The 24,016-nt window shown below is 57.8% G+C and overlaps 1 protein-coding gene across 1 annotated transcript in view; it reads left to right on the forward strand.

The window, feature by feature from the left end:
- The first annotated feature begins 1,460 nt into the window (after positions 1-1,460).
- ASS1 (argininosuccinate synthase 1) overlaps positions 1,461-24,016 on the forward strand; it is a 50,675-nt gene continuing 28,119 nt past the window's right edge. The window contains exons 1-7 of the mRNA XM_021691748.1: positions 1,461-1,531; positions 6,846-6,907; positions 8,695-8,804; positions 10,716-10,784; positions 14,039-14,227; positions 18,759-18,815; positions 20,947-21,021. Of these exons, the coding sequence (XP_021547423.1) occupies positions 8,700-8,804; positions 10,716-10,784; positions 14,039-14,227; positions 18,759-18,815; positions 20,947-21,021 (495 nt within the window). The 5' untranslated portion in view covers positions 1,461-1,531; positions 6,846-6,907; positions 8,695-8,699. The remainder of the gene's footprint in view (positions 1,532-6,845; positions 6,908-8,694; positions 8,805-10,715; positions 10,785-14,038; positions 14,228-18,758; positions 18,816-20,946; positions 21,022-24,016) is intronic.

Below are 24,016 nucleotides of genomic sequence, written 5' to 3' on the forward strand. Positions count from 1 at the left end.
TCCCCGCCTCTGCTGGGGAAGGAAGCTGCCCAAGGCTGCACAACCTGTTGCAGGTGTGTTGTTTTGGCTGTTGTTTGCTTCCTGCTAGTGTGGAAGGCCAGGGGCTCAGTGAGTGGGCTAAGGGGGCCAGCTGCCATCCCGCCTCCCGGCAGGAAGGTGCCTCAGCTCACCCAGCCCCACGCAGCTCATAAGGGGCTCCTTGCCATTTCGGCCACTTCTGGGGGTGCCCGAGGCTGGGGGCGCGTTCACGGGGACTGAAAGCCATGGCTTTGCTTGTGAATTGGTTTGATGCCTTTTCCCTCCTGATGGACTCACAGCTACTCGCCTGGCCCATGTGCTTGGTGGCCAGGCAGGAGTGCTCAGGTATGGGATGGGGGAGCTGACTGGCAGAGGGACTAAGTGACTAAGTGAGCAGCCTTCACCCCTCTCTGCTGAGAGTCCCTTTCTCTGGCTGCTTCTTGGTTGCAGGAAGGGGCCTGTGACAGGGCTGCCTCCTTACCACAAGCTACCCCCTTTTACAAGATGGCTGAATGGCAAACCAGCAGTATGGTCTGGGGGCTCCCACCTCCCAGGGGGTTCAGGGCTGAGATGACTCGGAGTCAGTCCTATCTATGGTGTTGCCTTGAACAGGTGGGCACCTGCTATTTCACTCAGTTGTGGTTGCAGTGATGGGTGCTCTGGGGCCTCTGAACCAGGCTGGCAAAGGTCTGACACACAGAACCTTCGGAAGGCCCGGCTGGGGTAGCCGCTCCTCATTTCTTTGTGCAAGCAAGAAGCTTCACCTCTGTGAACCTCAGCTGTGAACCCCCGCTGCCCAGTGGCTTAGCAGTTGGGCAGTCTTCTATTCACTATTTACTGGGTGCCCCGGGGAGTCTGGTCAGGTGCCAGCCTCTGGGGAGACAGCGCAGTGCCCCTCCCTTCCCCCACAGAAACCCCGACCTTCTAGTGCTGCCTCCCCCTGGGCTCCGGCTCAAGGGGGCTACTGTGGGGGAAGGGAGGGGTTTCGAGGTCTGCAGAAAGGCCACCACGGGATAAAAGTGGACACGAAACTCACCGCACCTAAGGGACTTTTACTCCCACTCCCACCCCGGAGCGGTGGCAAGTCTCTGGCAGGACGGCCGCGGTCACCCGGCCAGTTGCGCGCGGTCCAGCCACCGCCGCGCCCCGAGGAGCCGCCTGCCCGCCGGCCAGGGCGAGAAGACCCCGGCCGCGTGCACTGCCCGGCGCCCTCGGGAGGCCGTGCGGCCCCGGGAGCCGGGCGGGGGTTGGGGCCCCGCGAGGGCCGGAGGGGGAAGGGGGCGGGCCAGGAGGGAGCGAGCGACCGGGCCCCGCCCACCCGCAGGTGGCCGCCGACGCTGAGCGGCTCCGCGTGGGGGCCGGGCCCGGGGGCGGGGCCTGTCGCGCGCGTCCCCCCCATGTGCCCCGGTCCCCGGCCCTGCCCCTGGCCCTGCCCTCGGCCCGGTGTTTATAATCCGGGATTCGCGACGCAACCGGCCCTGCTCCGCCGCCTGCCACCGCCGCCCGGGCCACGGTAAGGAGCCCCCGGCCCGAGACTCCCGCTCCCACGCTCTCGTCTAGGAGACGCCCCGCCGCGGGTCCCGCCGACAGCCGGCGGAGGAGGCCGAGGGGACTGCGCTCCGGGCGCCCGCGCGGGCGGGAGCAGAGGGCGGCGCCGAGTGGCCGCGCGCCCCGGGCTCGCACCTGGACGGGAGGGAAGGAGGCCGACGCCGGGGCTTCTGCCGTTCAGACGGCGGGCGGCCGGATTCCTGGGACCCTCGGGGGTGGGGCCGGGGCGCGTGTCCGGGGGCTCTGAGGGGGGCAGGTCGGGTTATTTGTCCCCTTCGCGGGCCGAGGTCCTTTCTGGAGTCTCCGTCTCTAATCCGGCTTCCTCTATACCGGAACCCCCCAGATGGAGACCTTGGGAGTCCGGAGGGTGTGGGGGTTCCCGACTCTCGCCCCCTCTCTGGCCATCCCCAGTCTCTGTCTCCGCCTCTCTTTCTCTGCGTGAAACCAGAGTTCCAGCCCCACCTCTGCCCCTAGTCCCGGGGCTTGGGCGTATCGCCCCTCCCACAGCTCCGAGCCTCAGTTTACCCCGGACAGATGGGCGCCGGGACACGGGCTGCGGGCCCCCGAGTCTTGGGTGCGACTGCGCTCCCTCCCCTGCAGGGGGCGGCAGTCTCTGCCTCCTGAGAGGGATTAGCGTTCCCCGCCCAGGTGGGGCCGGTGACCCCGCGGGGTCACCGTGCCGGGTTTCTGGCTGGCTCCGGGCTCCGGGCAGTGGGAGGGGCCGCTCCGCAGGAAATGTCCGCCGTCCGGGTTGCTGTTGTCTCCGGCACCTTGGGCGGCTGCGCCCTCCAGGGAGGGAGGGTCATTGTGAAATGGAGGAAACTCCTCTCCCAGCCCGCCAGGGCTCTTCCTGAGGAGGTCCCGTGACCCGGCCACCTCAGTGTTCCTTTCTGCGCAGTGGGAGCGTCTCCTCCGGGGCATCGCGGTCTGGCTGCACATCTCAGGCAGGAACAAACCTGTCCTTTCCCCAGGGATGGATCAAATAGACCCTGGGCTTTGATCCTTCTTTCCCAGCCCACGGCTGGTGACAGGGCAGATTCTGGAGCCAGTAGACCCAAGGCAGGAAGGCAGGCACCACTAGGTGAGGCTTGGGTCAGGTGAGCCGCCAGCTTCCCAAGCCTCAGTTTCTCCATCTGTCGGATGGAGCTGGCACAGGCTCAGGGCTCAGGAAACAGTAACAGACTGTGGGACAGTCTCTCTAGAATATTGAGAGCCGTGCCTGGGTCCATTCACTCATCAACTGTCTGGGGCATGCCTCCCCTTGTGCCATAAACTGGGGCCATGGAACAGGAGACAAGCTCTCTGCCCTCCTACTGAAGGTTCTGGTGGGGAGGGAGACCGGAGAGACAGAAAGAGCCACAAAGGGGTGGGAACTTTGGAGATGGATGGGACTGGAGGAGGCTTCATTCTGAACTCCCTTCCTTCTTCCATCAGAGCCCAGGCAGGGGAGCCCAGGGGTGGGGTGGGGACCTGTCCCAGGGGGAGCTGTGCACTGTGCTGAGAAGCGGTTCTAGCTCTGCTCCGCACAAGCTGACGGAATGATGAAGGCTGCCCAGCAAGCACCTAGAGCCTGGGCCAGGCACCGGGTGGGGCAGAGGAGGGAGGCCCCCACTCTGCAACGTCTGAGGTCCCCAGAGTCCTCACATGTGCCCCATCCACTGTCGGCCTGCTCAGGGGGCTTTGTGGCCACTTGGCTGCGCTGGTAGCCGTTTCCCCTGGCTTGAGGCCCCAGGAATCTGACTCACAGAGGGGGGCCAGGCCCAGGCTCACCTGCTGCGCAAGCGCTTTCCCATGCCCCATTCCACCTTAGCCCTGTGGGGCCTGGGAGGCCAGGCAGGACGGCCAGCTGCCTTCCTCAGAGCACACAGCCCCTGAAGTGAGTGCCTTGCCTGTGGGCACCCACGTGGAAAGAGAGAAACTAATTCACTGGAATTCAGGGTCTGAAGCTCTGAGCTCTGCTGTAACACTGTAGGCAGGGTTGATCTTCCAGGCCCCGGCGTGTTCCCTCGGGTGGCAGGTGCCCTCCCCAGACTTGGGGGTAGGCCATGCACCCACAGGCTTTTTAATATTATTAGTAGAAATCAGCAAATGAATGAATGCACTCTCCTTTCCTCCATGAGCTCCAAATGCTCTTAGGAGCTTGCGTGTCTCTTACCAGAGCCTGGTGAGATCTCCTTAGTCTCTTTACCACCCGTCTCAGGGGCTTGTCACCAGAAGCAGAGACTCAGAGACCTTCCCAGCCCAGGCAGACCCCCGAATGACCCCTAACCCTGGATGGAAGAAGTTTGCTGGAGTGCCACTGTCCTCAAGGGAACCAGTCTTCCTGATTTGATTCTCAGGCCCCAGGAACCCCACGGCTGAGAGCCAGCTCAGTGTCTAGCCTAGGGCCAGCCCCTTGACCTCAGCTTCCTCATCTGTCAATTGGGGAGAAAATCGCTCCCCTGTCTGACCAAGGACGTGCAGAAGAGATGAGCTGAACCTGTCAAGCAGACGGGCAGGCTGAGACCCCACAGCGGCACCTCCTGGTCAGAGTTGGAATTGCAGCCTAGCTCTGTCCGACACAAAAGAGGGCCCCAAAGTGGTAGGGGTTGCAGCCCTACAATGAGGAAAGCCCAAAGTCAGAGAGAATCCTTCTGGCCTCGGTGGAGCTAGGGTTTTAAAAAACTATAACGGGGCGCCTGGGTGGCTCAGTCGTTAAGCGTCTGCCTTCGGCTCAGGTCATGATCCCAGGGTCCTGGGATCGAGTCCCACATCGGGCTCCCTGCTCCATGGGAAGCCTGCTTCTCCCTCTCCCACTCCCCCTGCTTGTGTTCCTGCTCTCGCTATCTCTCTCTCTGTCAAATAAATAAATAAAAATCTTAAAAAAAAAAAAAAAAAAACTATAACGAACCCAGCTGGGCCAAGTTAGAATGCCAGGGAGGGGTTCCGGAAGAACATTTGCCAGGCTGTATGCCCATGCAGAGAAATGGACTACTGATCGGTGATGATTCTTTGGGGGCTTTGCTTTCTGAGAGACGAAGTGAGGGGGAGGTGATCCGTGGTCTCCTAGGGTCCCGAGTGTATGGGCCACAGGGCAGTAACAAGCAGGCGGTCTGCAGTCAGCCGAGGTTTCTGTCCCAGCCCTGCCATCTGCTAGCTTGTCGCTTACCTTTTCTGAGCCCCACGTGGTAATAATAGTCTCCTCCTTGAAATGGCCCTCGTGCGGCACTGAACATAGTGTCTGCTCTTGTCATTGGTCCAGCTTTGACATCTTAGAGCACACGGGTTTCCCTAGAACCGAGCGAGTGCCAAGGCTGGCCTAGCGCTGTCGCTGGGAGGTGATGGGGTGACTCTGGCTGGGACCATGGAGAATGCCGCCTGCCTTGCCAACTCGGGCCTGGCTGGCTGGCAGGCATCTCGGCATGAGGCCACCTTCTTCCTTCCTCCCAGGTGTCCCTCTTCTGGTGAAGGATGTCAGGGCTGACATGGGAGTGGGGAGGCAAGGATGTTCTTCGCAGTGGGCCTGTGCCGGGAGCTGGCGAAACCTGCCCTGCGCCCTTCGTGGAAGGTGGGGTGGGGCCAAGGACGGGCTAGACACCTCCCCCCAGGCAGGCAGACCAGGGCCCTGGGGTGTCGGAACCAGAATGGCGTTCAGGTTGTGCAGATGGCTAGTCGAGCCCTGGGGAGTGAGGGACTGGCCCGAGGTTAGCCGTGACAGCGGTAACGAGAGTCTGGTGGGCACAGGCTTGGCTGCCCAGCTCTGGCTGCTTCCCCCCTCCGCCAGCATCTCGCTGCATCCTCAGCGGTCGCCCTGTGGACTGACGGGCTCTTCTTACCCCCGTTTTGCAGATGAGCAGCTGAAGCAGCTTGGGCCCAGGTCTGGAGGACGCAGCCACTGTGCTTTACCCATAGTGGGTACCCCCCGGACAGTAACTGCTCTTCCTTCCTGCTCGTCTCCCCATCTCCCACCCCCACAGGGAGGACTCAGCCCCGTCAGTCTCCAGTCCCGGAGGCAGGCGGCAGTCTCATTAAGCAGCCCAGGGACGAGTTCACTGGGTGCCTGGGGGGAGGCAGCGGGGTGGGGAGGGGGGGAATGCCAGTGTCAGATTGCATCATTTCCCGGCCACCTGCCCTGCTCATCTCTGCACACGCAGGCCCAAACCCAACACGCGCCCCCACCCACGTGCCGGCATGCACACACGCGTTCACACTGAAGCACACAGTTGGATAGCTGTGTGCGTTCTTCCACGCGGCTCAGAGCCAGAGGCTGAGGCCCCCCGGTGCCCATGCATGCGCACAGCCTGGCAAGCAGGCGGGGCTTCCTAGTGGCTCCCTAGTGGCTGGATGAGGGCGTGCTTTGAGGGGATTTACCTAACCTTCTCTTTAGAGGCAAGGAACTGACCTCTAGACTGTGGAATCGGAAGCGTTGTTCTGAGTGCCGGCCGCATGACACTTGCTGACTGCAAGATGGTCCCTGTCCCCATGGACCTCACAGCTGTGGGGGTGGGGGTGCGATTAAACCCAGCGTGCCATGTGCTAGGATGGGCCATGGACAAGGGATCACAGGCAGTCTGTCTGTCCCCATGGAGCTTCCTCTCCCTCACTCCGGTGCCCACCCTCTTGGCTCCAGGTGCCCCTAGGAGATGGCAGAGCAGGGGCGACTCTAAGAGCAGGGTGAATCTTAGGCCGGCATCACCTCTCCCTGTCTTGAGCCCACCCCAGTCACGCCAGGGCCCTGTAGCTTCCCAGACCACACCTGCCCCCGTGTTTCCCTTCTCTGGGCCCTTATCCCTTCCAGCAGTGGCTCATGGGGCCCAGCCCTCTGGGTTTGAGTCCTGGCTCGGCCACTCGATCCGCCAAGCAAGGCCTCGAGCCAGTTCCTTAACCTGAGCCTCAGTTTCCCTGTGTCTAAAATGGGGACAACTCGAAGGGAAGAGCTCAGCACATAATGGATAGGTTCCTTATGTTGATTGCGGTGACAGTTTCACGCTACATAGGCGCTCTCAATATATGCAGTTTCTTGTATCTCAGTTAAACCTCAGTGGAGCTGTTTGAAAAATATGCAACAGGATACACGCCCCACCCCAACCCCAGCACCGTGGCACACAAGCCCACGGGGCTGGGAGCACCAGTACTTTCCAGGGCCAGGAGGCTGGGCGGGTGGCTCCTGGGCCTCCCCAAATCTCCCCGATCAACAGGGCTGCTCCAGGGGAATCCGGCAGCTGGAGGGGCCAGGTTCAGGGTCCCTGGCTTCACCTGGACTGCCATGCCAGGCAGCTGAACAGCTTTTGCTTTTGCAGAGTGGTTCACGGAGCCGCGAAGTCAGATTCCAGAAGCCGGGAACCCACATCTCCAATCCAAGGTACTTTCTGGGTCCCTTCTGCCTCCCTCCCTCTTTCCTCCCTCCCTCCATTTTTGGTGGCCTGTTGCCTGGCTGCAGTTGCCATGGGCACCATCTCCTGGCCCCGGGGTCAGGGTCTGCTGAGTCACCAGCAAACCAGGTGGCTGGGGACAGGGCCTGGCAGGTGGTCGAATGCCCAGTAGAGGCAAAAGTCGTATACATCCATCAGAAACACCCCCTCCAACCTCGCTGTTCCCTTCTGTGTCCAAAAGGCCACAGGGGTGTGAGCCTTGGGGCCGGCAGGCGGGTGGGCCCGTGAGCTGCATCTGCACAGCAGACGTGTGTTCTAGGCACGTCGGGCTCGGTCCAGGCTCTGCGCACAGGGTGGAGTGACCGGGACAGCACCTCTCTGGACCTCCAGGCGCGGGGGAGGTTTTCCGTACACAGGTAGCCATGGTGGGGTGCCCCTTCTGGGCTCCATGGCTCTGTGGAGGGGTGTCCACGGCTTTTCTCAAGAGTATCTAATAAGGACCCTGACCTTGGTCAGACTCTGGTGCAAATGCTCTCACCAGACCCAGGCGTCCCCTCTGTAAATGCAGGATGCTGGGGCCATGTCCAGGGATGCTGGGACCAGATGGCCTCGTTCCACATCTGGTCCCGCTGCCTGCTGACCATCTGACCTCAAGCACGTGGCTCCACCTCTGCGACCCTCGCTTTCCTCTTTAGCAAAGGGGGCACAGTGATGGCACTGACTCTCAGGGCCACGGGGAGAGTGCTGGGGGAGGCAGGGCGAGCCCCAACACAGCCTGAGGGTTCAGGGAGAGTCTTCTGGAAGAAGGAACAGCGGCTGCAAAGGCAAGAAGATAGGAGCCCCTGGTGCCTCAGTGTAGCTGAGGAGACAGATAGGGTGGGACACACCTGTCCCTGCTGCAGAGGGACAGATCTATGATCTATACCTCCAGGAAGGACCTCCCTCTGCCTGTTCCTTCCTTCTCTGGGACTCAGTGTCTGCATCTGCGCCCCGGAACAGTTGGTCACCGAGGTGCTCTGGGTCTCTCGTTTACCCTCCCAGAGGGGCTTGCATTTGAAAAGAGTCTAAAATCCCAGTGCGGGAGGATTTGGTGGGGCCCCCAGTGGGAGAGGTACATGGAGGCAGGAGCGCTGCACCCCAGCATCCTATTCTGCCTACAGCTGGGAGGCAGCACTGCATGCTGGGAAGAGCCCTGGCATGTGCTCTGTGATCTTGAGCAGGCTGCTCACCTGTCTGAGCCCCAGTGTCTGTCTCCCCAGGGGGCACGACAGCAGCTACTTCATGGGGTCATGGTTGGGGTGCAGGGCGAGCTACACGAGGCCCCCAGGACCATGCCTGGCACACTCCGAGCGGCCCCACCCATGTCTGCCGAGCATCCTGGCCTCATCCTGACAGCTCAGCCTCATGTGCTTTCTCTAGCTGGTGGGGGATTGGCTCCAAGACATGCTTTCCACCCCACTGGGTGCCCCCCCCCACCCCGTCAGCCCCAAGCTACTGTCAGTATTCCCAGGACCCTGAATGTGTGGGATGCGTGCGTGCAGTGGTGAGGTCGGTCCCCCAGGGGTGGGGGTGGAGAGAGTGAGGCTGCGGGAAGGACCAGCTCCTCGGCTGGCCTTGATGACAGGTGAACATCTTGTTCCCAACCCTCCAGCGGCAGCTCGTCCAGGGGATGAGGCTGCCCAAGGCCAAGGTGGGGGCTGTTTGCAGGGGCTGGCGGGTTGGGATGGGCTGACTCTGTGTCACTGTCCTTCCTCACCACCCCCCCCCACCCCCCCAGATAAGATGTCCAGCAAAGGCTCCGTGGTTCTGGCCTATAGTGGCGGCCTGGACACCTCCTGCATTCTCGTGTGGCTGAAGGAACAAGGCTATGACGTCATTGCCTACCTGGTAAGGAGGTGCTCAGTGTGTCTGTCTTTCTACCTGTTTGTCCTGCTGACCATGTGCTCACTGTCACTCGCCTGGGCCCAGCGTCCCCTCCCTAAGCCTGCCCTGAACTGTAGGCACATACTTGTCATTCTGCCTCCCTTTCCTCATCTGTAAAATGAACATCCGTGGTGTACCCCAGGTCTGGGGTGTCCCCAGAGCACAGAGGAGGCCAGCTCTCTGTGGGTGCCCGAGGGGGTGGGGAGGAACGCCAGAAAGGAGCTTGGTGGTGCGACTCGGCCAGACTGCCTGCAAGGGACCATGGGCCTGCTGAAGGCCATGGCAAGCACACACTCTTCCCATTTCCGGAAGTCCCCTGTCAGCCCCCAGTAATTTTGCAAAGATTACAGAATCCTGCAGCGGCTGAGCTAGCAAAGCTGCTAGAGACCACCTAGTCCTAGGGTAGGTTATGTGTGATGCCACTCCCCCATGCTGGGTCCAGCAGGCATCCCTGATCAAGCCGGCTCCATTTCTAATGAACTGGACGTTGCTTCTGAATCCTTCTCCATGTATTCAGGACTCTTTTGAGTGCAAATTCTAAAAATCTAACCTGTACCAGTTCAAGCAAAACAAACCAAAAAACAAGATAGTTCTTGGCTTGTGTAACTGAGAAATCTGGGCTTTGACAGCTTCAGGCAAGGCTGAATCCAGGTGCATATCCAGATCTGCTTCTGCCTCTATTTGGCTTCATTCTTGGCCTCTCCACAGGGCAGGCAAGGCTCACGTCATCGTAGCCTGGCTTTCCCAGAGAAAGGAGGGCTTCCTGCAGAGGCTCTGATGGGAGGGCCCAAGGGGCACTCTCATTGCCCGAGCCACTGCCTGCCACACATTGGTTACTATGGCTGTGTCATGAAGGGTTCTGATCATCTGGGCTTGGATCCTGGGCTTGTTCCTAAAATGAGCAGGAGACATGATTTATTCCCCTCCCTTCCTATGGCAAGAGGGCCCAGAGGAAGTGAGGATGCTGCTCTGCAGAGACCAAAGTTCAGCTGTTGCCAGCATTGATTGGTTTGCAGTTAAAGTCAATATCACCTCATAGTGCCCAGTCCCCTTGTCCCTCGGGTAGGGGAGAGTGAGGCCCAGGGAGGGGAAGCACCTCGCTCACAGCCCCCTGGCAGGTGGGAGTCTCAGCTTTGGGGGCATCCAAGGACCCCAGGGTGTGTGTGGGTCCTGCCGATGGCAGCATAGTGGGGCGGTCCAGAAGCCCGGCTACCACTATCCAGATTTTAAAACTGAGTGACCTCAGAAAAAACCTGCAGCTGGGCTCTGAGAAGATTCCAGAATCTGGTGAGCAGAATGCAGGGTCGAAATCTGGGCAGCAGGCCAGAGTGCGGCCAGCAGAAAACACGCTGGTGTCTGCAGAGGGGGCTGTCAGAGAAGTCGGACTCCAACAGCAGGGATGGCCTCCTGCCCGCCCAGATGCCTTGGGATGGTCAAGTCGCTGTGCTCAGCTGCAGAAATCCCCCGGGGGTTGCCACACTTTCTGACACAGCAACCTCAGTACTGGCTTTGGGGGAGTTTTCAGGAAGAGATAGATGGGTTTAAGGGAAGCCCGAGACCTTCAAGGCAATAACAGCAAATGCCGGGTCCCAGCAGCCCAGTGAACAGGGCCAGGCCCCTCTAGTGTTCTGACCCATAGGAACTGCTTCCCAGCACATCCAGGCAGGGCCAAGTGTCAGCTCCTGGAAGCAGTCCAGCTTCTCCGGACCCTGCTTTGTGCCTTTCGCTTCCTAACTGTGACCTTGGCCCCCCAAATGGAAAGCACCTCCGTTTGAGGGGTGCTGTAGAGAGCTCTTGCCCAGGGGGGCTGAAATTCTTCCCCCACTCTCCTTTATGCCACTGGGCTGATGAGGCCTCTCTGCTTCTGCTTCTCAGGCCAACATCGGCCAGAAGGAAGACTTTGAGGAAGCCAGGAAGAAGGCACTGAAGCTCGGGGCCAAAAAGGTACCAAGTGGAGGCAGGGTTTGGGGCTGGGAGTGGGGTTCTGACATGTGGGGGCAGCAGTGGGCATTGCTGTCTCAGAGTTCCTTGTCGTCTACATCCCTTCCAGTTGGTCCTCTTGCTTCCAAGAGTATGAGATCGATTCCTTCTGTTTCCAGGCATGTGGACACCATCATCTCCCTGCCTTCCCTAGGCACTCTACCCTGCCCCACCACCTCCTCATCCCACCTGCTCATCCATCTTCCTCCTCCACATCCATCCATCCACCTATCCATCCCTCTTTTATCCCTCTACTCATCCACTCACTCATCCATCCCTCCACCCAACCATCATCCATCCATCCATCCATCCACTCATCCATCCATCCAACCATCAACTCTCCATCCAACCATCCTTTCATCCATCCTTCATCCAGGTGGATGCCCTGCCCATTCCTCTTTTATCTCTGCCCATCCTTCCAACCATTCAGCAGAATCAGAAAGTTCCAGTTGAATTCAGTGCATTGACTGAGCATCTAATCATGTGGCGGGCAGGCCCTCTGCTGGGTGCAGAGCTCAGATGGTGAACAGAGCCAACGTGGTCCCTTCTCACATAGGCTCACAGTATAAAGTCTGAGCTGCTCCCATGGGGACGTCCGTGGCACCCTCGCCCCTTCACTTGGGCAAATGGGCAGGGGGACATAACAGGGATGTTGTGAAAGGCCACCAGCCCACCTGCTTGCTCAGAACTGGTCCCCTCTGCAGGGCACTTCTGTGGGGTTCTCAGAACCTAAAAAGGAGCCTGGCACATAGTAGTACCTTAAAATGAATGAATGAATGAGTCCCACATCCCATCACTGGCCATGCGCCTAACACTGGATATCCCTCCTTGGTCAGGAGCCGCTGAGTCTCAGAGAGGAGAGGAGTTGTCTGAGCAGGAGCCCAGAAAGTGCAGTAAGAACATTTGAGTGTTGAAATGAGTTGGGCTTTCACATCAGTTGGGCTTTCGTGTAAAGATTTGGCCTTAGTTCATTACCCTAGATCAGATTCTTAACCTTGTCCTCTCAGGCTCCCATATACGTTTATGTATTTGTTTGGAATTGAAATTTCTTGCCCATACCATCAGGGTATAGTCCCCATTGCTTTTCTTTTAATTTTCCTTTTCTTTCGTTCTTTGCTTCATTTTTAAAAAATTTTTAAATTTTATTTTAAAATAATTATGGACTCACAGGGAGTTGCAAAAATAATACAAAGAATCCTGTGACCCCTTTACACTTTTGAAAATTACTGAGTGCCCCATAGAGTTTTGTGGATTACGTCTATTGATATCATCATAGTATAAATAAAAGCTGAAATTTTTAAAATATTAACCCATTTTAAAAGAATAATATTAATATTAGAATTAAAAGAATAATATTGAACACATTATATGTTAACATAAAATGTTGACATTTTTACCTCAGAAAAGTAACTATTTCCAAAACAAGAATTTTTGGTAAAAGTAGCATTGTGTTACATTTTTCTAAATCTCTTAATGTCTGGTTTAACAGAAGACAGATGGATTCTTGTAGCTGTGTCTCCATTTTGTGATGTGTTGTTTTGGTTTGCATTTGGAAAAAATACGGCCTCATGAATGTAACACTGGAAGAGAGAGGAATATTTTTTTTTTTTTTAAGATTTATTTGAGAGAGAGAGAGCATGGGTGCGTGAGTGAGGGGGGAGGGGAAGAGGGAGAAGAAGAGAGAGAATCTCAAGCAGACTCCTCACTGAGCACAGAGCCCAACATGGGGCTTGATCCCAGAACCCTGAGATCATGACCTGAGTCAAAACCAAAAGTCAGACACTCAACTGACTGAGCCACCCAGGTGCGCCAAGTGAGGAATATTTTAATAGCCTTTTCAGAGAGTTGGGGATATTCTTGGATACTGCATCAAAAGTCAACAAGGGGTAGTTTCTTAAAGATTAGTGCAATGGGGAAACTGAAACTGTACAATGAATTTTTCATGCATTAAAATCCTCTGGTCCATCTTGCACTTTGAGTGGATTTTTTCACCATGCAAGATTGTGTGACATCATGCGTTGGTCTTTTGAAAGATATTGTTTAATTGAGTTATGCAGATCTCCCAAATGTTGCTTTGTTTCATTATAAAATATCAGAACTTCACATTTGTCGGTCTTGCCACTACTCACAGAAATATTAGGAAGCTGACAGATGCAAGTTGTCCATAATTCTGATTTTAACTGGAAAGCCCTAATTTTATCATTGGCAACAAGTACTCAGTCTTCCCTGAAGTGACAAGGTCACTTCATTTTTGTGAAACCGTTGGCCAAACGCTCAAGTCTGAAAGACCATAATTTGTCAGTCATTCTTTCAAGTAAAAACGATGTTCTATGAAAAAAGTGGCTAGTTCAGCTTGTAACTCGCTTTGGAATGCAACAGAAGTGTTTCGTGTGTATTTCTCCTTCTGTGCTCGAGATGCAACAAAGTCATCATTTTTATGGCTTCAAGACAGCTTCTTCTCGGGTGAAATTGTCACTGTGGAAGGGAGACGTTAGGAACACAGCGGCCGTCTCTGCCCTGATTTGTGCTGAGCAGCCAGCCCCTGTACCCATCATTGCTTTTGCAAATTCGGTGTGAATGTCAACCTGGTGAAAAAGGCAAATAACACCTTAGGATCACTATAAAAAATCGTTTTGCTCAGTCTCCCTGAAGGAGTCTTGAGGATGTCCAGAGGTCTACATTTTGAGAACCATTCCTCTAGATCAGGGCTTGTCAATTTTGGCACTATTGGCATGTGGCTGGCTGTCCTGAGCAATGTGGGATGTTTGGCAGCATCCCTGGCCTTTACCCATGAGACACCAGAATCCCTCTCCCCCAACCCACCAGTTGTGACAACCAAAAATATCTCCAGATATTGCCACTACCCTGGGGGACAAAATCATCCCCGGTTGAGAGCTTTGTGGATTACCGTCTACTATCGACTGCTCTAGATCTTAGGTGATAAGTTTCCTCTCCAGCCCAGAATGCTGTGCTGGGAGGGACTTAAGAACCACATCCAGTCTCAGCTAGATGGAGATCAGGGTTGATTAGCCATGTCTGCTATGAGTGCAGGAGGGGACTAATGGTACTGTATGCTAGGACTGATTGAAGATGTCTACTACAGGATCCATTAGTAGTGTCTGCTGTAGATGCAGGCCATTGGAGGCCCCTGGGGCTCTGTCCTCTGGCTGGGCCCCGTCCTTGCCAAGCCTCCCTCCCATGGGCTCCTCTCCCTGTAGGTGTTCATTGAGGACGTCAGCAAGGAGTTTGTGGAGGAGTTCATCTGGCCCGCCATCCAGTCCAGCGCACTGTACGAGGACCGCTACCTCCTGGGCACCTCTCTGGCCAGGCCCTGCATCGCCCGCAAACAAGTGGAGATTGCCCAGAGGGAGGGAGCCAAGTATGTGTCTCACGGCGCGACGGGAAAGGTGAGGCAACAGATGGATGGTGCTGGGGAGAGCAGGGCAACCTGCCAAGGGGACTCAGGCAGCCAGGGCGGCCCACAGCCCTTGAGCAGTTGCATGCTTTGCCCCCCCGGAGAGTCAGGTGTGCAGCGGCCACTGGCAGTCCGGTCTGAGCAGGAGGAATAAGAGCCATAGGAGCGGGAATCCGGGAGTGGTAACGGCTGTGTGCTGTGGGTTCCGTGGGTGGGTTCTGCCTCCAGTGGGAGCGGGTTGGCAGACTTGACATGGAGGCTCAGGGACATCCGCCACCGGGCCAGGTCACAGAGCACAGGAGGTTACCATGCGATGTAGTGGAAAGGGTCGGAAACCCCGAGTTAGCAAAGAGGGGTTGATCCCAGCTGTGTGGCCCTTGGGGAGGCCCTTCCCCTCCCCCAGCCTCGGATTCTTCATTTGCAAAAACAGGGGAGGGGGCAGGGGGAGCCCTGTCTTAACGTGCCAGGCCTACCACACCCCAGCACCACACAGGGGGCAGCTCCAGCCAGGGAGATGGGTTGTCTCACAGTTCTGGGGCCCAGGTGTGGGCAGGGCCGCGCACCCTCTGAAGGGGCTAGGAAGGCGTCATTCCGGGCCTCTCCGGGCTTCTGTAGGGACAGCTATGCCCTTGTAGATGCGACATTCTGGTGTTCCACAAGCACATGGCTGTCTTCGCCCTGTGTATCGTCCCTCTTCTGCCCTCTGGTTCTGTGTCCAAACTCCTCCCTTTTATAAGAACACCAGTGATATGGGGATTAGCGCCCACTCTAGTGACCTCAACCTAACTCCATGACCTCTATAAAGACCCTATTTCCAAATAAGGCCACATTCTCAGGTACTGGGAGCTGGGGCTTCAACTTCTCTTCTGTGGGGGACACAACTCAACCCGTGATACACGCCCGACTTCCGGCCCCTGAGTGGATGGTGCAGTTTGGGAGCAATGAGTAAGATAATTGCATAAGTTCTTGGCAGGGGCCTGGCATGCAGGGAATGATTCACTTGAGACTGGAGGGGAGTGCCCTATTCATCTGATGATCAGACCTATACTGGGGGCTCCTGTGGGCAGAAGAAGGTCAATGAGAACAAATGTGAGTGCAGAATAAAGAAGCTTCCCAGCCATCTCATCTGCCTGTATTGAAATGGGCTGAGCAGTGAGCTCCCTATTCCAGGAGATGTTTAAGCTGAGGCCAGATCAGGATTCTGGAAGGGCTCCTGCCCGGAGAGGGTCCCTCCAGTGGTAGCCCCAGGACTGAGGATAGGTGGCATTCAGGGCTTGTGGAGTGAACATGTGCGTGTGGTGGGTCTGGCCCTGGCTTGGGAGATTCAAGGGTCTGGGGAGACAGACCCCCAAACACTAGCCCCTCTGAAGCTGAGAGTAGCCCCCTGCAGTTGTGTGCACTGCTCCATTTGGCCACAAGAGGGCACCAGAGGCTTGGATTTGAGGCCTTGGGTTGCTTACCCTCAAGAAAAGCATCTGGAAAGGCCACCACCTCCCAGGGTCCTCTGGTCCCTACCAGGGTCCGCAGGACTGGGGTTCTGAAAAGAACACCCTTTCCGGAGGTTCTGTGGCCTCCAAGACTAGAGGTTGGAAGGCCATGGGGGGGGAGGGGTACAGTGCTACCCTGGATCTCCATCTCTTCTGGGGTTGATGGGCAAGGCTTAGTCCCGTGCCTTAGTTTCCCCTATTTACAGAAACTGGGGAAGCCCCCCAACGTCTCTGAAGACAATTTCCTAGAACTGAGGGGTGTGAATAGGGAGAACCAGGCAGGCCTGGGGCGGGGTCCAGAGAAATGCTGTTTGAGGCAGGAAGGTGGGGGGAGAGGGGCTGGTGGCCTGCCGTGGCTTGTGGCATGGTGGGCTGGGGGCGGGCGTCCGTGACTTTACATTTCAGGAGGTGGACTTCCAGAGCAAGGGCGGGAGGCTTGTGGTCCCGGATGGAAGAACCCAGGTCGGTGGGGTCGGACTGGCAAGCCCAGAGAGATACCAGAGGACCACTTCGCAGTTTTCTGCAAGGGGGTCACAGTGCAGAGGAAGCTGGGCCATTAGCAGACTGCAGGGGCTCCCCCCACTGATATGAAGATTCCAGCGTGGCCAGTCCTGAGGCTGTGGCCATGTGGAAACAGCCACTGGGCTCTCCCAGCTACTGGCTCCTGAGTCACCGATGGGGGCAACCAGGGCCCAGGGGCCCTTGTTCCAGCCTCCCAGAGGTTGCATTCATGCGTGTGTTCATTCATTCACTCCCTGCATATTTATCCAGCACTGGCCCTCCTCCATGCATGGGCTCGCTGGTACAGGATGGGCTAGGGGAGACACCCAGGGACTTAGGAGCCCTGACCCAGCAGGGGGTGGATCACGGTGGGGGGCAAGAGTTAGCCAGTGACACCAAAGGGGAAGAGCAACCCAGGCCGCAGGAACAGCCCTTGCAAAGGCCTGGAGATGGGAGGCAGCATCCCTCCCAGGGCCCAACTGGGCAGCACCTGCTACAGAGCTCGAGCTGGGGTCCACCCTCCATGCCCCGCCCTGTTCCCTCCCTACCAGAGAGCTGTGCAGAAGCTGGGGTGGCCCTTCCAGGGCCTCCTCCCCCCAGTTTTGGAAGAAGGGCCTGGAAATATGAGCCAGACTCTGGCAGGGGTATGGGGAGCAGTTTTGTAAATGGCGCCATCTGTATGGCTGGCCCAGGAACAGATGGGCAGACCACCCCCCACCCCAGCCCCTCCGGTCCCCGTGGGCACTGCACCCACACTTACACACGCCGGCACGTGGATCAGCACGTGGACACACATGATGTGGAGGATAGCTATCCCCCCCTCTCCTGCTCCGGGGAGCTGCCCTGGTTGCAGAGGGTCCTGGGGTGAGGGGGAGGAAGGACTGGACCCACCGTGGCTCTTAATCTGGGACAGAGTTTGAACCAAGGGAGGCCGTTTGGCTTCTGGGAGGGTCTCTGACTCTGGAACAGATGGGTGTCCCCATGTGGGTCTGAATGGGCAGACACCAGCCCAGCAGGCCTGTAGGGGAACACGAGGCCATGGGGAAAACGCACCAGGATAGGCAATACCATGTGCTTTACAAATCTAAAATGGATCTACCATTTATTGTAGCTGCTCCAGGAAGTGGGCTGGCCACGGGGTCCTTGGGCATGTTTACCGGCTGTGCCTCAGTTTCCCCACCTGTAGGTGGGGATAATAGTAGAACCTGCTTCTGGGGGCTGCTGTCAGCTGTAAGGCTTCAATGAGTTTAAGTCTGGGGCTCAGACCGGTCACCTGAATATGAGCTCTTAGGACAGAAATGTCTGTTGGCTGTGTGACCCCGGGCAAGCGACATCACTTCTCTGAGCCTCGCTTTCATCGTCAGCGAAGAAGGGGGAAATACCCCATTGGCCCCAGGTGGCTCACCCCTGTGACCACGAGCGCTCAGTGGGTGCTCACGACAGGGCTGGGTCGGCGGGCGAGTGGGGTGGTGGATTTGGCGCAGCTCATGGCCCCGAGAGGCACGGGACGGGGGGGGGGCAGCCTCAGCCCCCGGGCTCCTGGCTCCGCCACCCAGAGGGGCCGAGACCTGCATTTCCGCGCCACCTGACGAGACTCTGGAAAATAACATGTCATTCCCGCCGCCGCCTCGCTGGGCCCATTCAGTTTTCACAGTAGGCGGAAGGTCCCTCTGTTATTTCCACAGCTTAAGCGCCCCCTCCGGGGGCCGAGCTGATGGGAAGCAGGCGGGTCGCTGGCAGCCACCGGGTCTGCGGCCCCCTCTCCCTCCTCCATGTCGTCTGCGCGCCGGGGGGTCAGACGAGTCTCCATTGCACAGCGGATGACGCGGGCGCAGAGAGGCTGGGCATCCCTCGCGGGCTGGTGGGGGCCGGGGGCCCTTGAGTAGTCCCTTCTGTTGGCACCTCGGTTTCCCACCTGTACAGAGCGGAGCCGAGGAGCAAAGGGCCCTCAGTGGCCCACCCATTCCCTGCCAAGTGGCGATTGTAGATGGGGAAACTGAGGCTCACCGAGGCGACAGGCTTCCCAATTTTATGGATATGAGGAGTCCAAGCACCATGGAGCCCGAGCCCCGGACTCGATCCCTGGATTGGGGCGGATGAGGCCAGACAGGGAGGAAAACTGGAGGAAGAGGCCGAGGTGTGGGCAGCGGGGGGCTGCCTAGAGAAGGACCGGGATCTCGGCAGGGCCAGACCCCCAGCCTCGCACACGCGTGAGCGCCCCCCGAAGTGTGCACATACGTGACAAGACGGGTGCGTGCCCTGCCATGTCTCCAAACGTGTGTGTCCCCGTCCTGCCGCATGCCCACCCATACGCGTGCACACGCCCCCCACGCGCCCCCTCGCGCACATCACACAGCACGGCGCGCACAGAAGTCGTGGCGTTCACCACCGGGCACGCGAGCATCCTGTCCCGCACACACCCGAGCACCCAGGCCGCCCGGCTCCTCCAGGCAGGTGGTCAGCAGTCGTGAGGCGCTGCTCCTGTCCCCCGCCCCTGTTCTACGGCTCCTGACCACCCCCTGTTCCTTGTTTCAGGGAAATGACCAGGTCCGGTTTGAGCTCACCTGCTACTCACTGGCCCCTCAGATTAAGGTAAGATGCTGCCCTCCCCTCGGGGTGGGTGCTGGGAGCTAAGGTCCCTGGGTGGGGGGAGGGCAGGGTATGGAGTTCTGGGAGTTTCCACGGGCAGGGACAGAGTGCACCTGAGTCTCCCGGTGGGTGGTGCCCCTCTTGCTCGTGGAGAGACCGTGGGCTCATGCCAGATGCAGGGCACAGCACTCTCTCTGACCATTAGCCCTTCCCAGAGGTGCTGCCAGGGGCCTGGGTAGACAGGGGCGTGGGACAGAAAGACGTGGCCGCCCTTTGGCCACTGTCCTCGGCGTTCCCAGGTCTGGCTTCTTGGGTGCAGGCTGGGACATTGCTGCACTATTTCTGGGGTGCTCATGGCCCACCCAACCCTGGTCGGGGCCACCCAGCTAAGGCCCTGGCTCTGCTCTGGCTGCCTGAGCCCCAGCATCCTGGAGCCCTTTCCTGGGATGGGAATCACCAGGATCTGGGGGAATCAGCCACCCCTGTCCGTGGCCTGTCACCCAGGCGTGACAGCCCACATCACAACTGTCCAGCCGGCCACAGCCACCCCTGCCCCCTGCAGCCTGGCCTTGGCCCTGGGCTTGTGTCCCTCTGTCTGTCCATCCACTCCTTCCTTCCTTCCTTCATTCGGTATGCACCAGGTGCCCATTCAGTGCAGGCCCTGGGCCAGGCTCCAGGCATACAGAGCTGTAGTGTGTAACCAATGTGAGCCCTATGGGTGATTTAGATTTTTCTAGTGGCCCTGTTAAAACAAACAAACAAAAAAACGAGATAAAAAGCAACAGGTGACATTATTTTAATATATATTTTACGGAACCCTGTGTACCCAAATGGTATCATTCAGCCTGTCATGGATGCGAAAACCTTCCTCATGAGATGTGTTCCATCCTTTGTACGAAGTCTTCGAGATCCGTGTGTGCTTTGCCACGGCAGCCCATCTCAGTTGGCACCAGCCACGTCTCAGGCCTCGGGACCCATAGGTGGCTTCTGGCCGCCGGACTGGACAGCACCGACCTAGGTCTGAGCTCCGTAGAGGTCACCTGGGGCTCAGGCTGCAGAAGATGTGCCTCCTCCTAAGCTCTCACAGGGCCCTCAGGGGGTTCCTTTTTTCTTTCTTTTTTTTTAAGTGGAACATCTTTCTCTGTCCCTTTAACCGGCCAGCAGCTGCTTGCTGGGTGGGGGTGGCCTGGAGGTGACGAGCTCTAATGATCCATTCTGACCCCAAACACTGGGCAGCTAAGAAGCCCTCTCCCAGTGGCTACTAGCTGGCCCGCTGCAGGCTGGTGGCCACGGGGGCTTTCTCCTGACCCCCACTCTCTAGGTTCCCACAGTAGCTTGGGGGGCCAGGTGTCCGGTTTCTGAATCTTTGTCGGCAGAGGCCGAGCCAAGGGAGCGGGGGTGAGGGCCACAGCTGGTCTCTGGGAGCTCCCAGGGCCAGGCCTGCTCCAGGGGCTGCTCATTCTAAGGCGGGGGCCCCGGGAGAGCTTACCCACAGAGGCAGGGCCCCGCTGGCTCCAGGGCTGGGTGGGGGCTCTTCCTGGGGACCTGCTTTCCACCTCCAGGCTGATGGAGCCCCTGTGAAACGAGCTCAGTCCCCCCAGTCAGGCTCTGACTCCCCTCCCTTCCCCACACAGAGCAGCTCTGGGGATCAGGAGGAGGGAAAGCAAGAGAAATGGGTTGAGAGCACTGTCTGTTGTCTCTGGGCCCCACTGTCCTGGAGCAGGGCCCGGCTGGGCGTCTGCAGCAGTGTGAATCCTCCCTGAGTCACCAGGGGGTAGGGGCGGGTGTGCTAGCCCTCTGCTAGCAAGAAATATGAGGCCTGTCTAGGTCGAACCCTCAAGTCTCAGAGAGACTGAAGCCTTGAAGGGCAGGGACCCAACCAGGGGACATGCCATGGAGCCCAGGCCTCTACACAGCCACCCCCAGTGTAGCAGGTCCTGTCCTTCCCCTGCCTGATGGGGCACCTCTGCCCACCCAATGTGAACTGTGTCCTCTCTGGGGAGGATGCAACAGGAGACTCCAGGTGAGCAGTGGGAGTCCCGGGCCCCTTAACAGGGGCCAGCTCTGCATCGGAAGGGCCAGCAGAAGCCAAGATCCGGGCTCTCCCGCATCTGACTCCTTGCTCCACGCCCAGGTCATCGCCCCCTGGAGGATGCCCGAGTTCTACAACCGGTTCCAGGGCCGCAATGATCTGATGGAGTATGCAAAGGTATGGCTGAGTCTCCCCTAACACCCCCAGCCCTTGCCTACTGCCCCCTGGGGGCATATCCCTCTGGAGGGGCTGACCTGGACCAGCAGCACCAGGCTGGGGCTGATCCCCATTCCGGGGGGGCGGTAGGGGAGAGGACCAAATCTCTGCCCCAGCTGACCCCCCCCAGGTGGCACCTGTCCCCAGCGGGCTGGCCCCACAGAGGTGCGGTCACTGCTTGGGCTGGGCATCTCCACGAGAGTCCTCAGTCTGCCTCCCATTCTCCTGCCACCTCTGTGGGAGGTGTGAGGGAGGTGCTCTCTGGCCCAAAATTACCTGGCTGCTCATTGTCCCCGGTGCTTTGCCAGGAGCAGGTAGGCGCTCCGAGGGGCAGTGGCAGACAAAGGCTTTTGTCGAGCCAGCCCTTTTGAAGTACAAGTTGCAATAAAACATATTAGAAGTTTTGCATCAAGATCCTTAGCCTCTCCCCGGGGTACCTTTCTTTTTAGCGACTCGATGGCAGCCCTTGACAAACAGCCTCAATCAATCAGACGGGGGGGAAAGCAACTCGGTGCACACACCAGAAAATTGCTGAGGTTTTAAATAGCAGTCACTGGGGCTGGCTGTGAGCTCTTCCAGCAGCCAAGGTGCCGCGTGGTAGGGGACACGGCAGGGACACAGCTTTGCCCCTGCCGCCAGCATCCCATTAAGACCTGGAGGGCTCAGAGGAAAGAGCTCCTGTACCATCTGTTGTTTTATTATTAAGAGGGGAGTTTACAAGAGCAAGCCCATATGTTGCCAAACAAATTGTCAAATAGCAGAGCTATTAAGAGAACCGAGGTTGACGAGGCTTCCCACCCCCCTTCATCTCCTCAATACAGAATATGGAGCACGTTTCATCTTTAAGTATAATGAATTGGAACCCCCCCCACCCCATCTCCATTCTCACGACTGTGGTCCTGGTTCAAGAGAAGGCCAGGGTGACCCGTGCCTTGCCCTTCATTTCCGTTAAGCCCCAAACAAAAGCGACTCCTGGTTTTCCCAACAAAGATGAATTTCAGGAGTGTTGTTGGCCCTCCTTCCCAGATTTGGGGGAAGAAGCCCCTTCACGGAGCTTCTACCCCCAGTAACCTTGGAACAGGAAAGCTCCGCGAGGAAAGGAGTCTGGGGGACCCCAGGCCTCGGAGCCTCCCTGGGCGGCTGGTATCTGCCTTGAGCTCCGGGGAATCTGAGCACATTCGAGGAGGGAGGCCACGTTTCTGCACCCAGGAAATGACCAGAATAACTGAGCAGCAACCGGGCTTTGTCCAAAATGCAGAGCCAGGCAGCTGATTCAGACAAGACAAAAATCAATGGCGCTTTGAAAACCCCCTGTTTTCAAGACCTGTAAGTTGCCAAGGCCAAAAGGTGCGGTAGGAGACCCACAAACACACATTCACTCCACTTTCCGTACCCACCCCAGTCATCATCCGTCGTTAGCATCTCACCGTAATCAATTTCTTTTAAAAGGCCAGTGTACAAGGTAGGGGGCTGGAAAGCAGGGTGGTCGCCTGTGTACTTGTGGAAGGTGGTTTTGTTTTCTGTCCTCAGTTGCAGTGAGAGTTTCTTGGGGGGCCGGGGGGATAAAAATCTCGTTGGTCAAGGGACTGCTATTTTTGGCATATGTGTGTGTCTCTCCCTGCTGAGGAGGGGCTGCCCATCCTGTCCTCCAGCCTTCCCTCCCTTTCTCCTCTCCTTGTTCCCACCACGACCACGGAGGCCAGTGGGAAAGAAGGCAAAAGTGTTTCCAAACCCCTCCCCAAAGGAGGGGAGTTTGTTTCCAAACAAAGGCTGCAGGGAACCCATCTGCCGGCTCTCTCGGCCCCCAGCCAGGGGGGGGGGTGGTGGTGGCGGGGTTCCTGCTCCTGCAGGGGGTCCTGGTCCTCACACCTGGCCCCCTCTACCTGGAGGGAGCCCAAGGGCAGCATGTACATTTGATGCTTGGCAACTCTGGGGGGAGGCGAGTGGCCCCCCCAACATTGAGCACCCTCTAAATGAGGTGTTCCTGTTTGCCCATGTGGTTTAAAATGAAGAGTATGCAAATCCTAGAATAGATATGGACTGTCTTTTAAAGCAATTCCCCTGGTAAAACTTAAAAAAAACAGCTGGAAGGTTTTATCTTCATTTATTTTGAAATTTTAAGGTGGTAATAAAGAAAACCTGGAGGAGGCTGGACTCCTCCCGTAGTGGGATGGAGTGCAGATCAGGGTAACCCCATCGGGAGAGACGGGGTGATGCTGGTGGGGGCTACAGGGACCGGGGCTGGCCAGGTTCTAGGACCGCGGGGAGGGGGGGCAAGGTGCTAAAAGGGGCTTGGGAAGCAAAGTGTTGGGTCTCACTGCCTCACAGGGGCCTGGCTGGGCCACTTAGCTGCTTCTGTGCCCCATAAGCAAGGGGAGGGGAAAGCAGAATGTAATGTGTGTGTTGGATTCCAACCAGGTGTCAAGCCACGGCAGCGTGGGGTGGCTAAGGGGTCAGCCTTGTCCTTAATCCAAAAGGCTGAGTGAGGTGGGCCTTCAGAGTGATCGCCAACAGCCTTCAGACCCAGGGTCTCGGTTGGGATGAGTTTTCTCCTTCAACAATGGAAGCATTTGGGAGACAAGACATAATTAGAACCACTAGGAGAGGATAGAGCGGGGTACGGGATGTACCCGGGATGCTCTTTAGAGGGTTGCAGAGTGATGTGCATGGTGATTGTGCCAGGCAGGGGGAGAGGGGTGGCTCCCAGAACGTGTCAGGTGGATACCATAAACAGGTGCCAGGAGCTAGAAGCCCCTCCCCTGGGGCAACATTAAGTACCGGGTGGGCGGGGCAACATTAAGTACCGGGTGGGCGCAGATGCCTTGGTTGAGATCTACAGTGGAAGTTTGGACCCTTGCTGCCCCCAGCTTATAGGGTTGCAGAGGGGGGTCAGCAAGTGGGAAGCCTCTGGCACACTGCTTGGCACGTTCTAGTGCTTCAGGGCCTGTGAAGTACA

This window comes from Neomonachus schauinslandi, chromosome 13 (assembly GCF_002201575.2).
Source record: "Neomonachus schauinslandi chromosome 13, ASM220157v2, whole genome shotgun sequence".
In the NCBI taxonomy this organism is placed as follows: domain Eukaryota; kingdom Metazoa; phylum Chordata; class Mammalia; order Carnivora; family Phocidae; genus Neomonachus; species Neomonachus schauinslandi.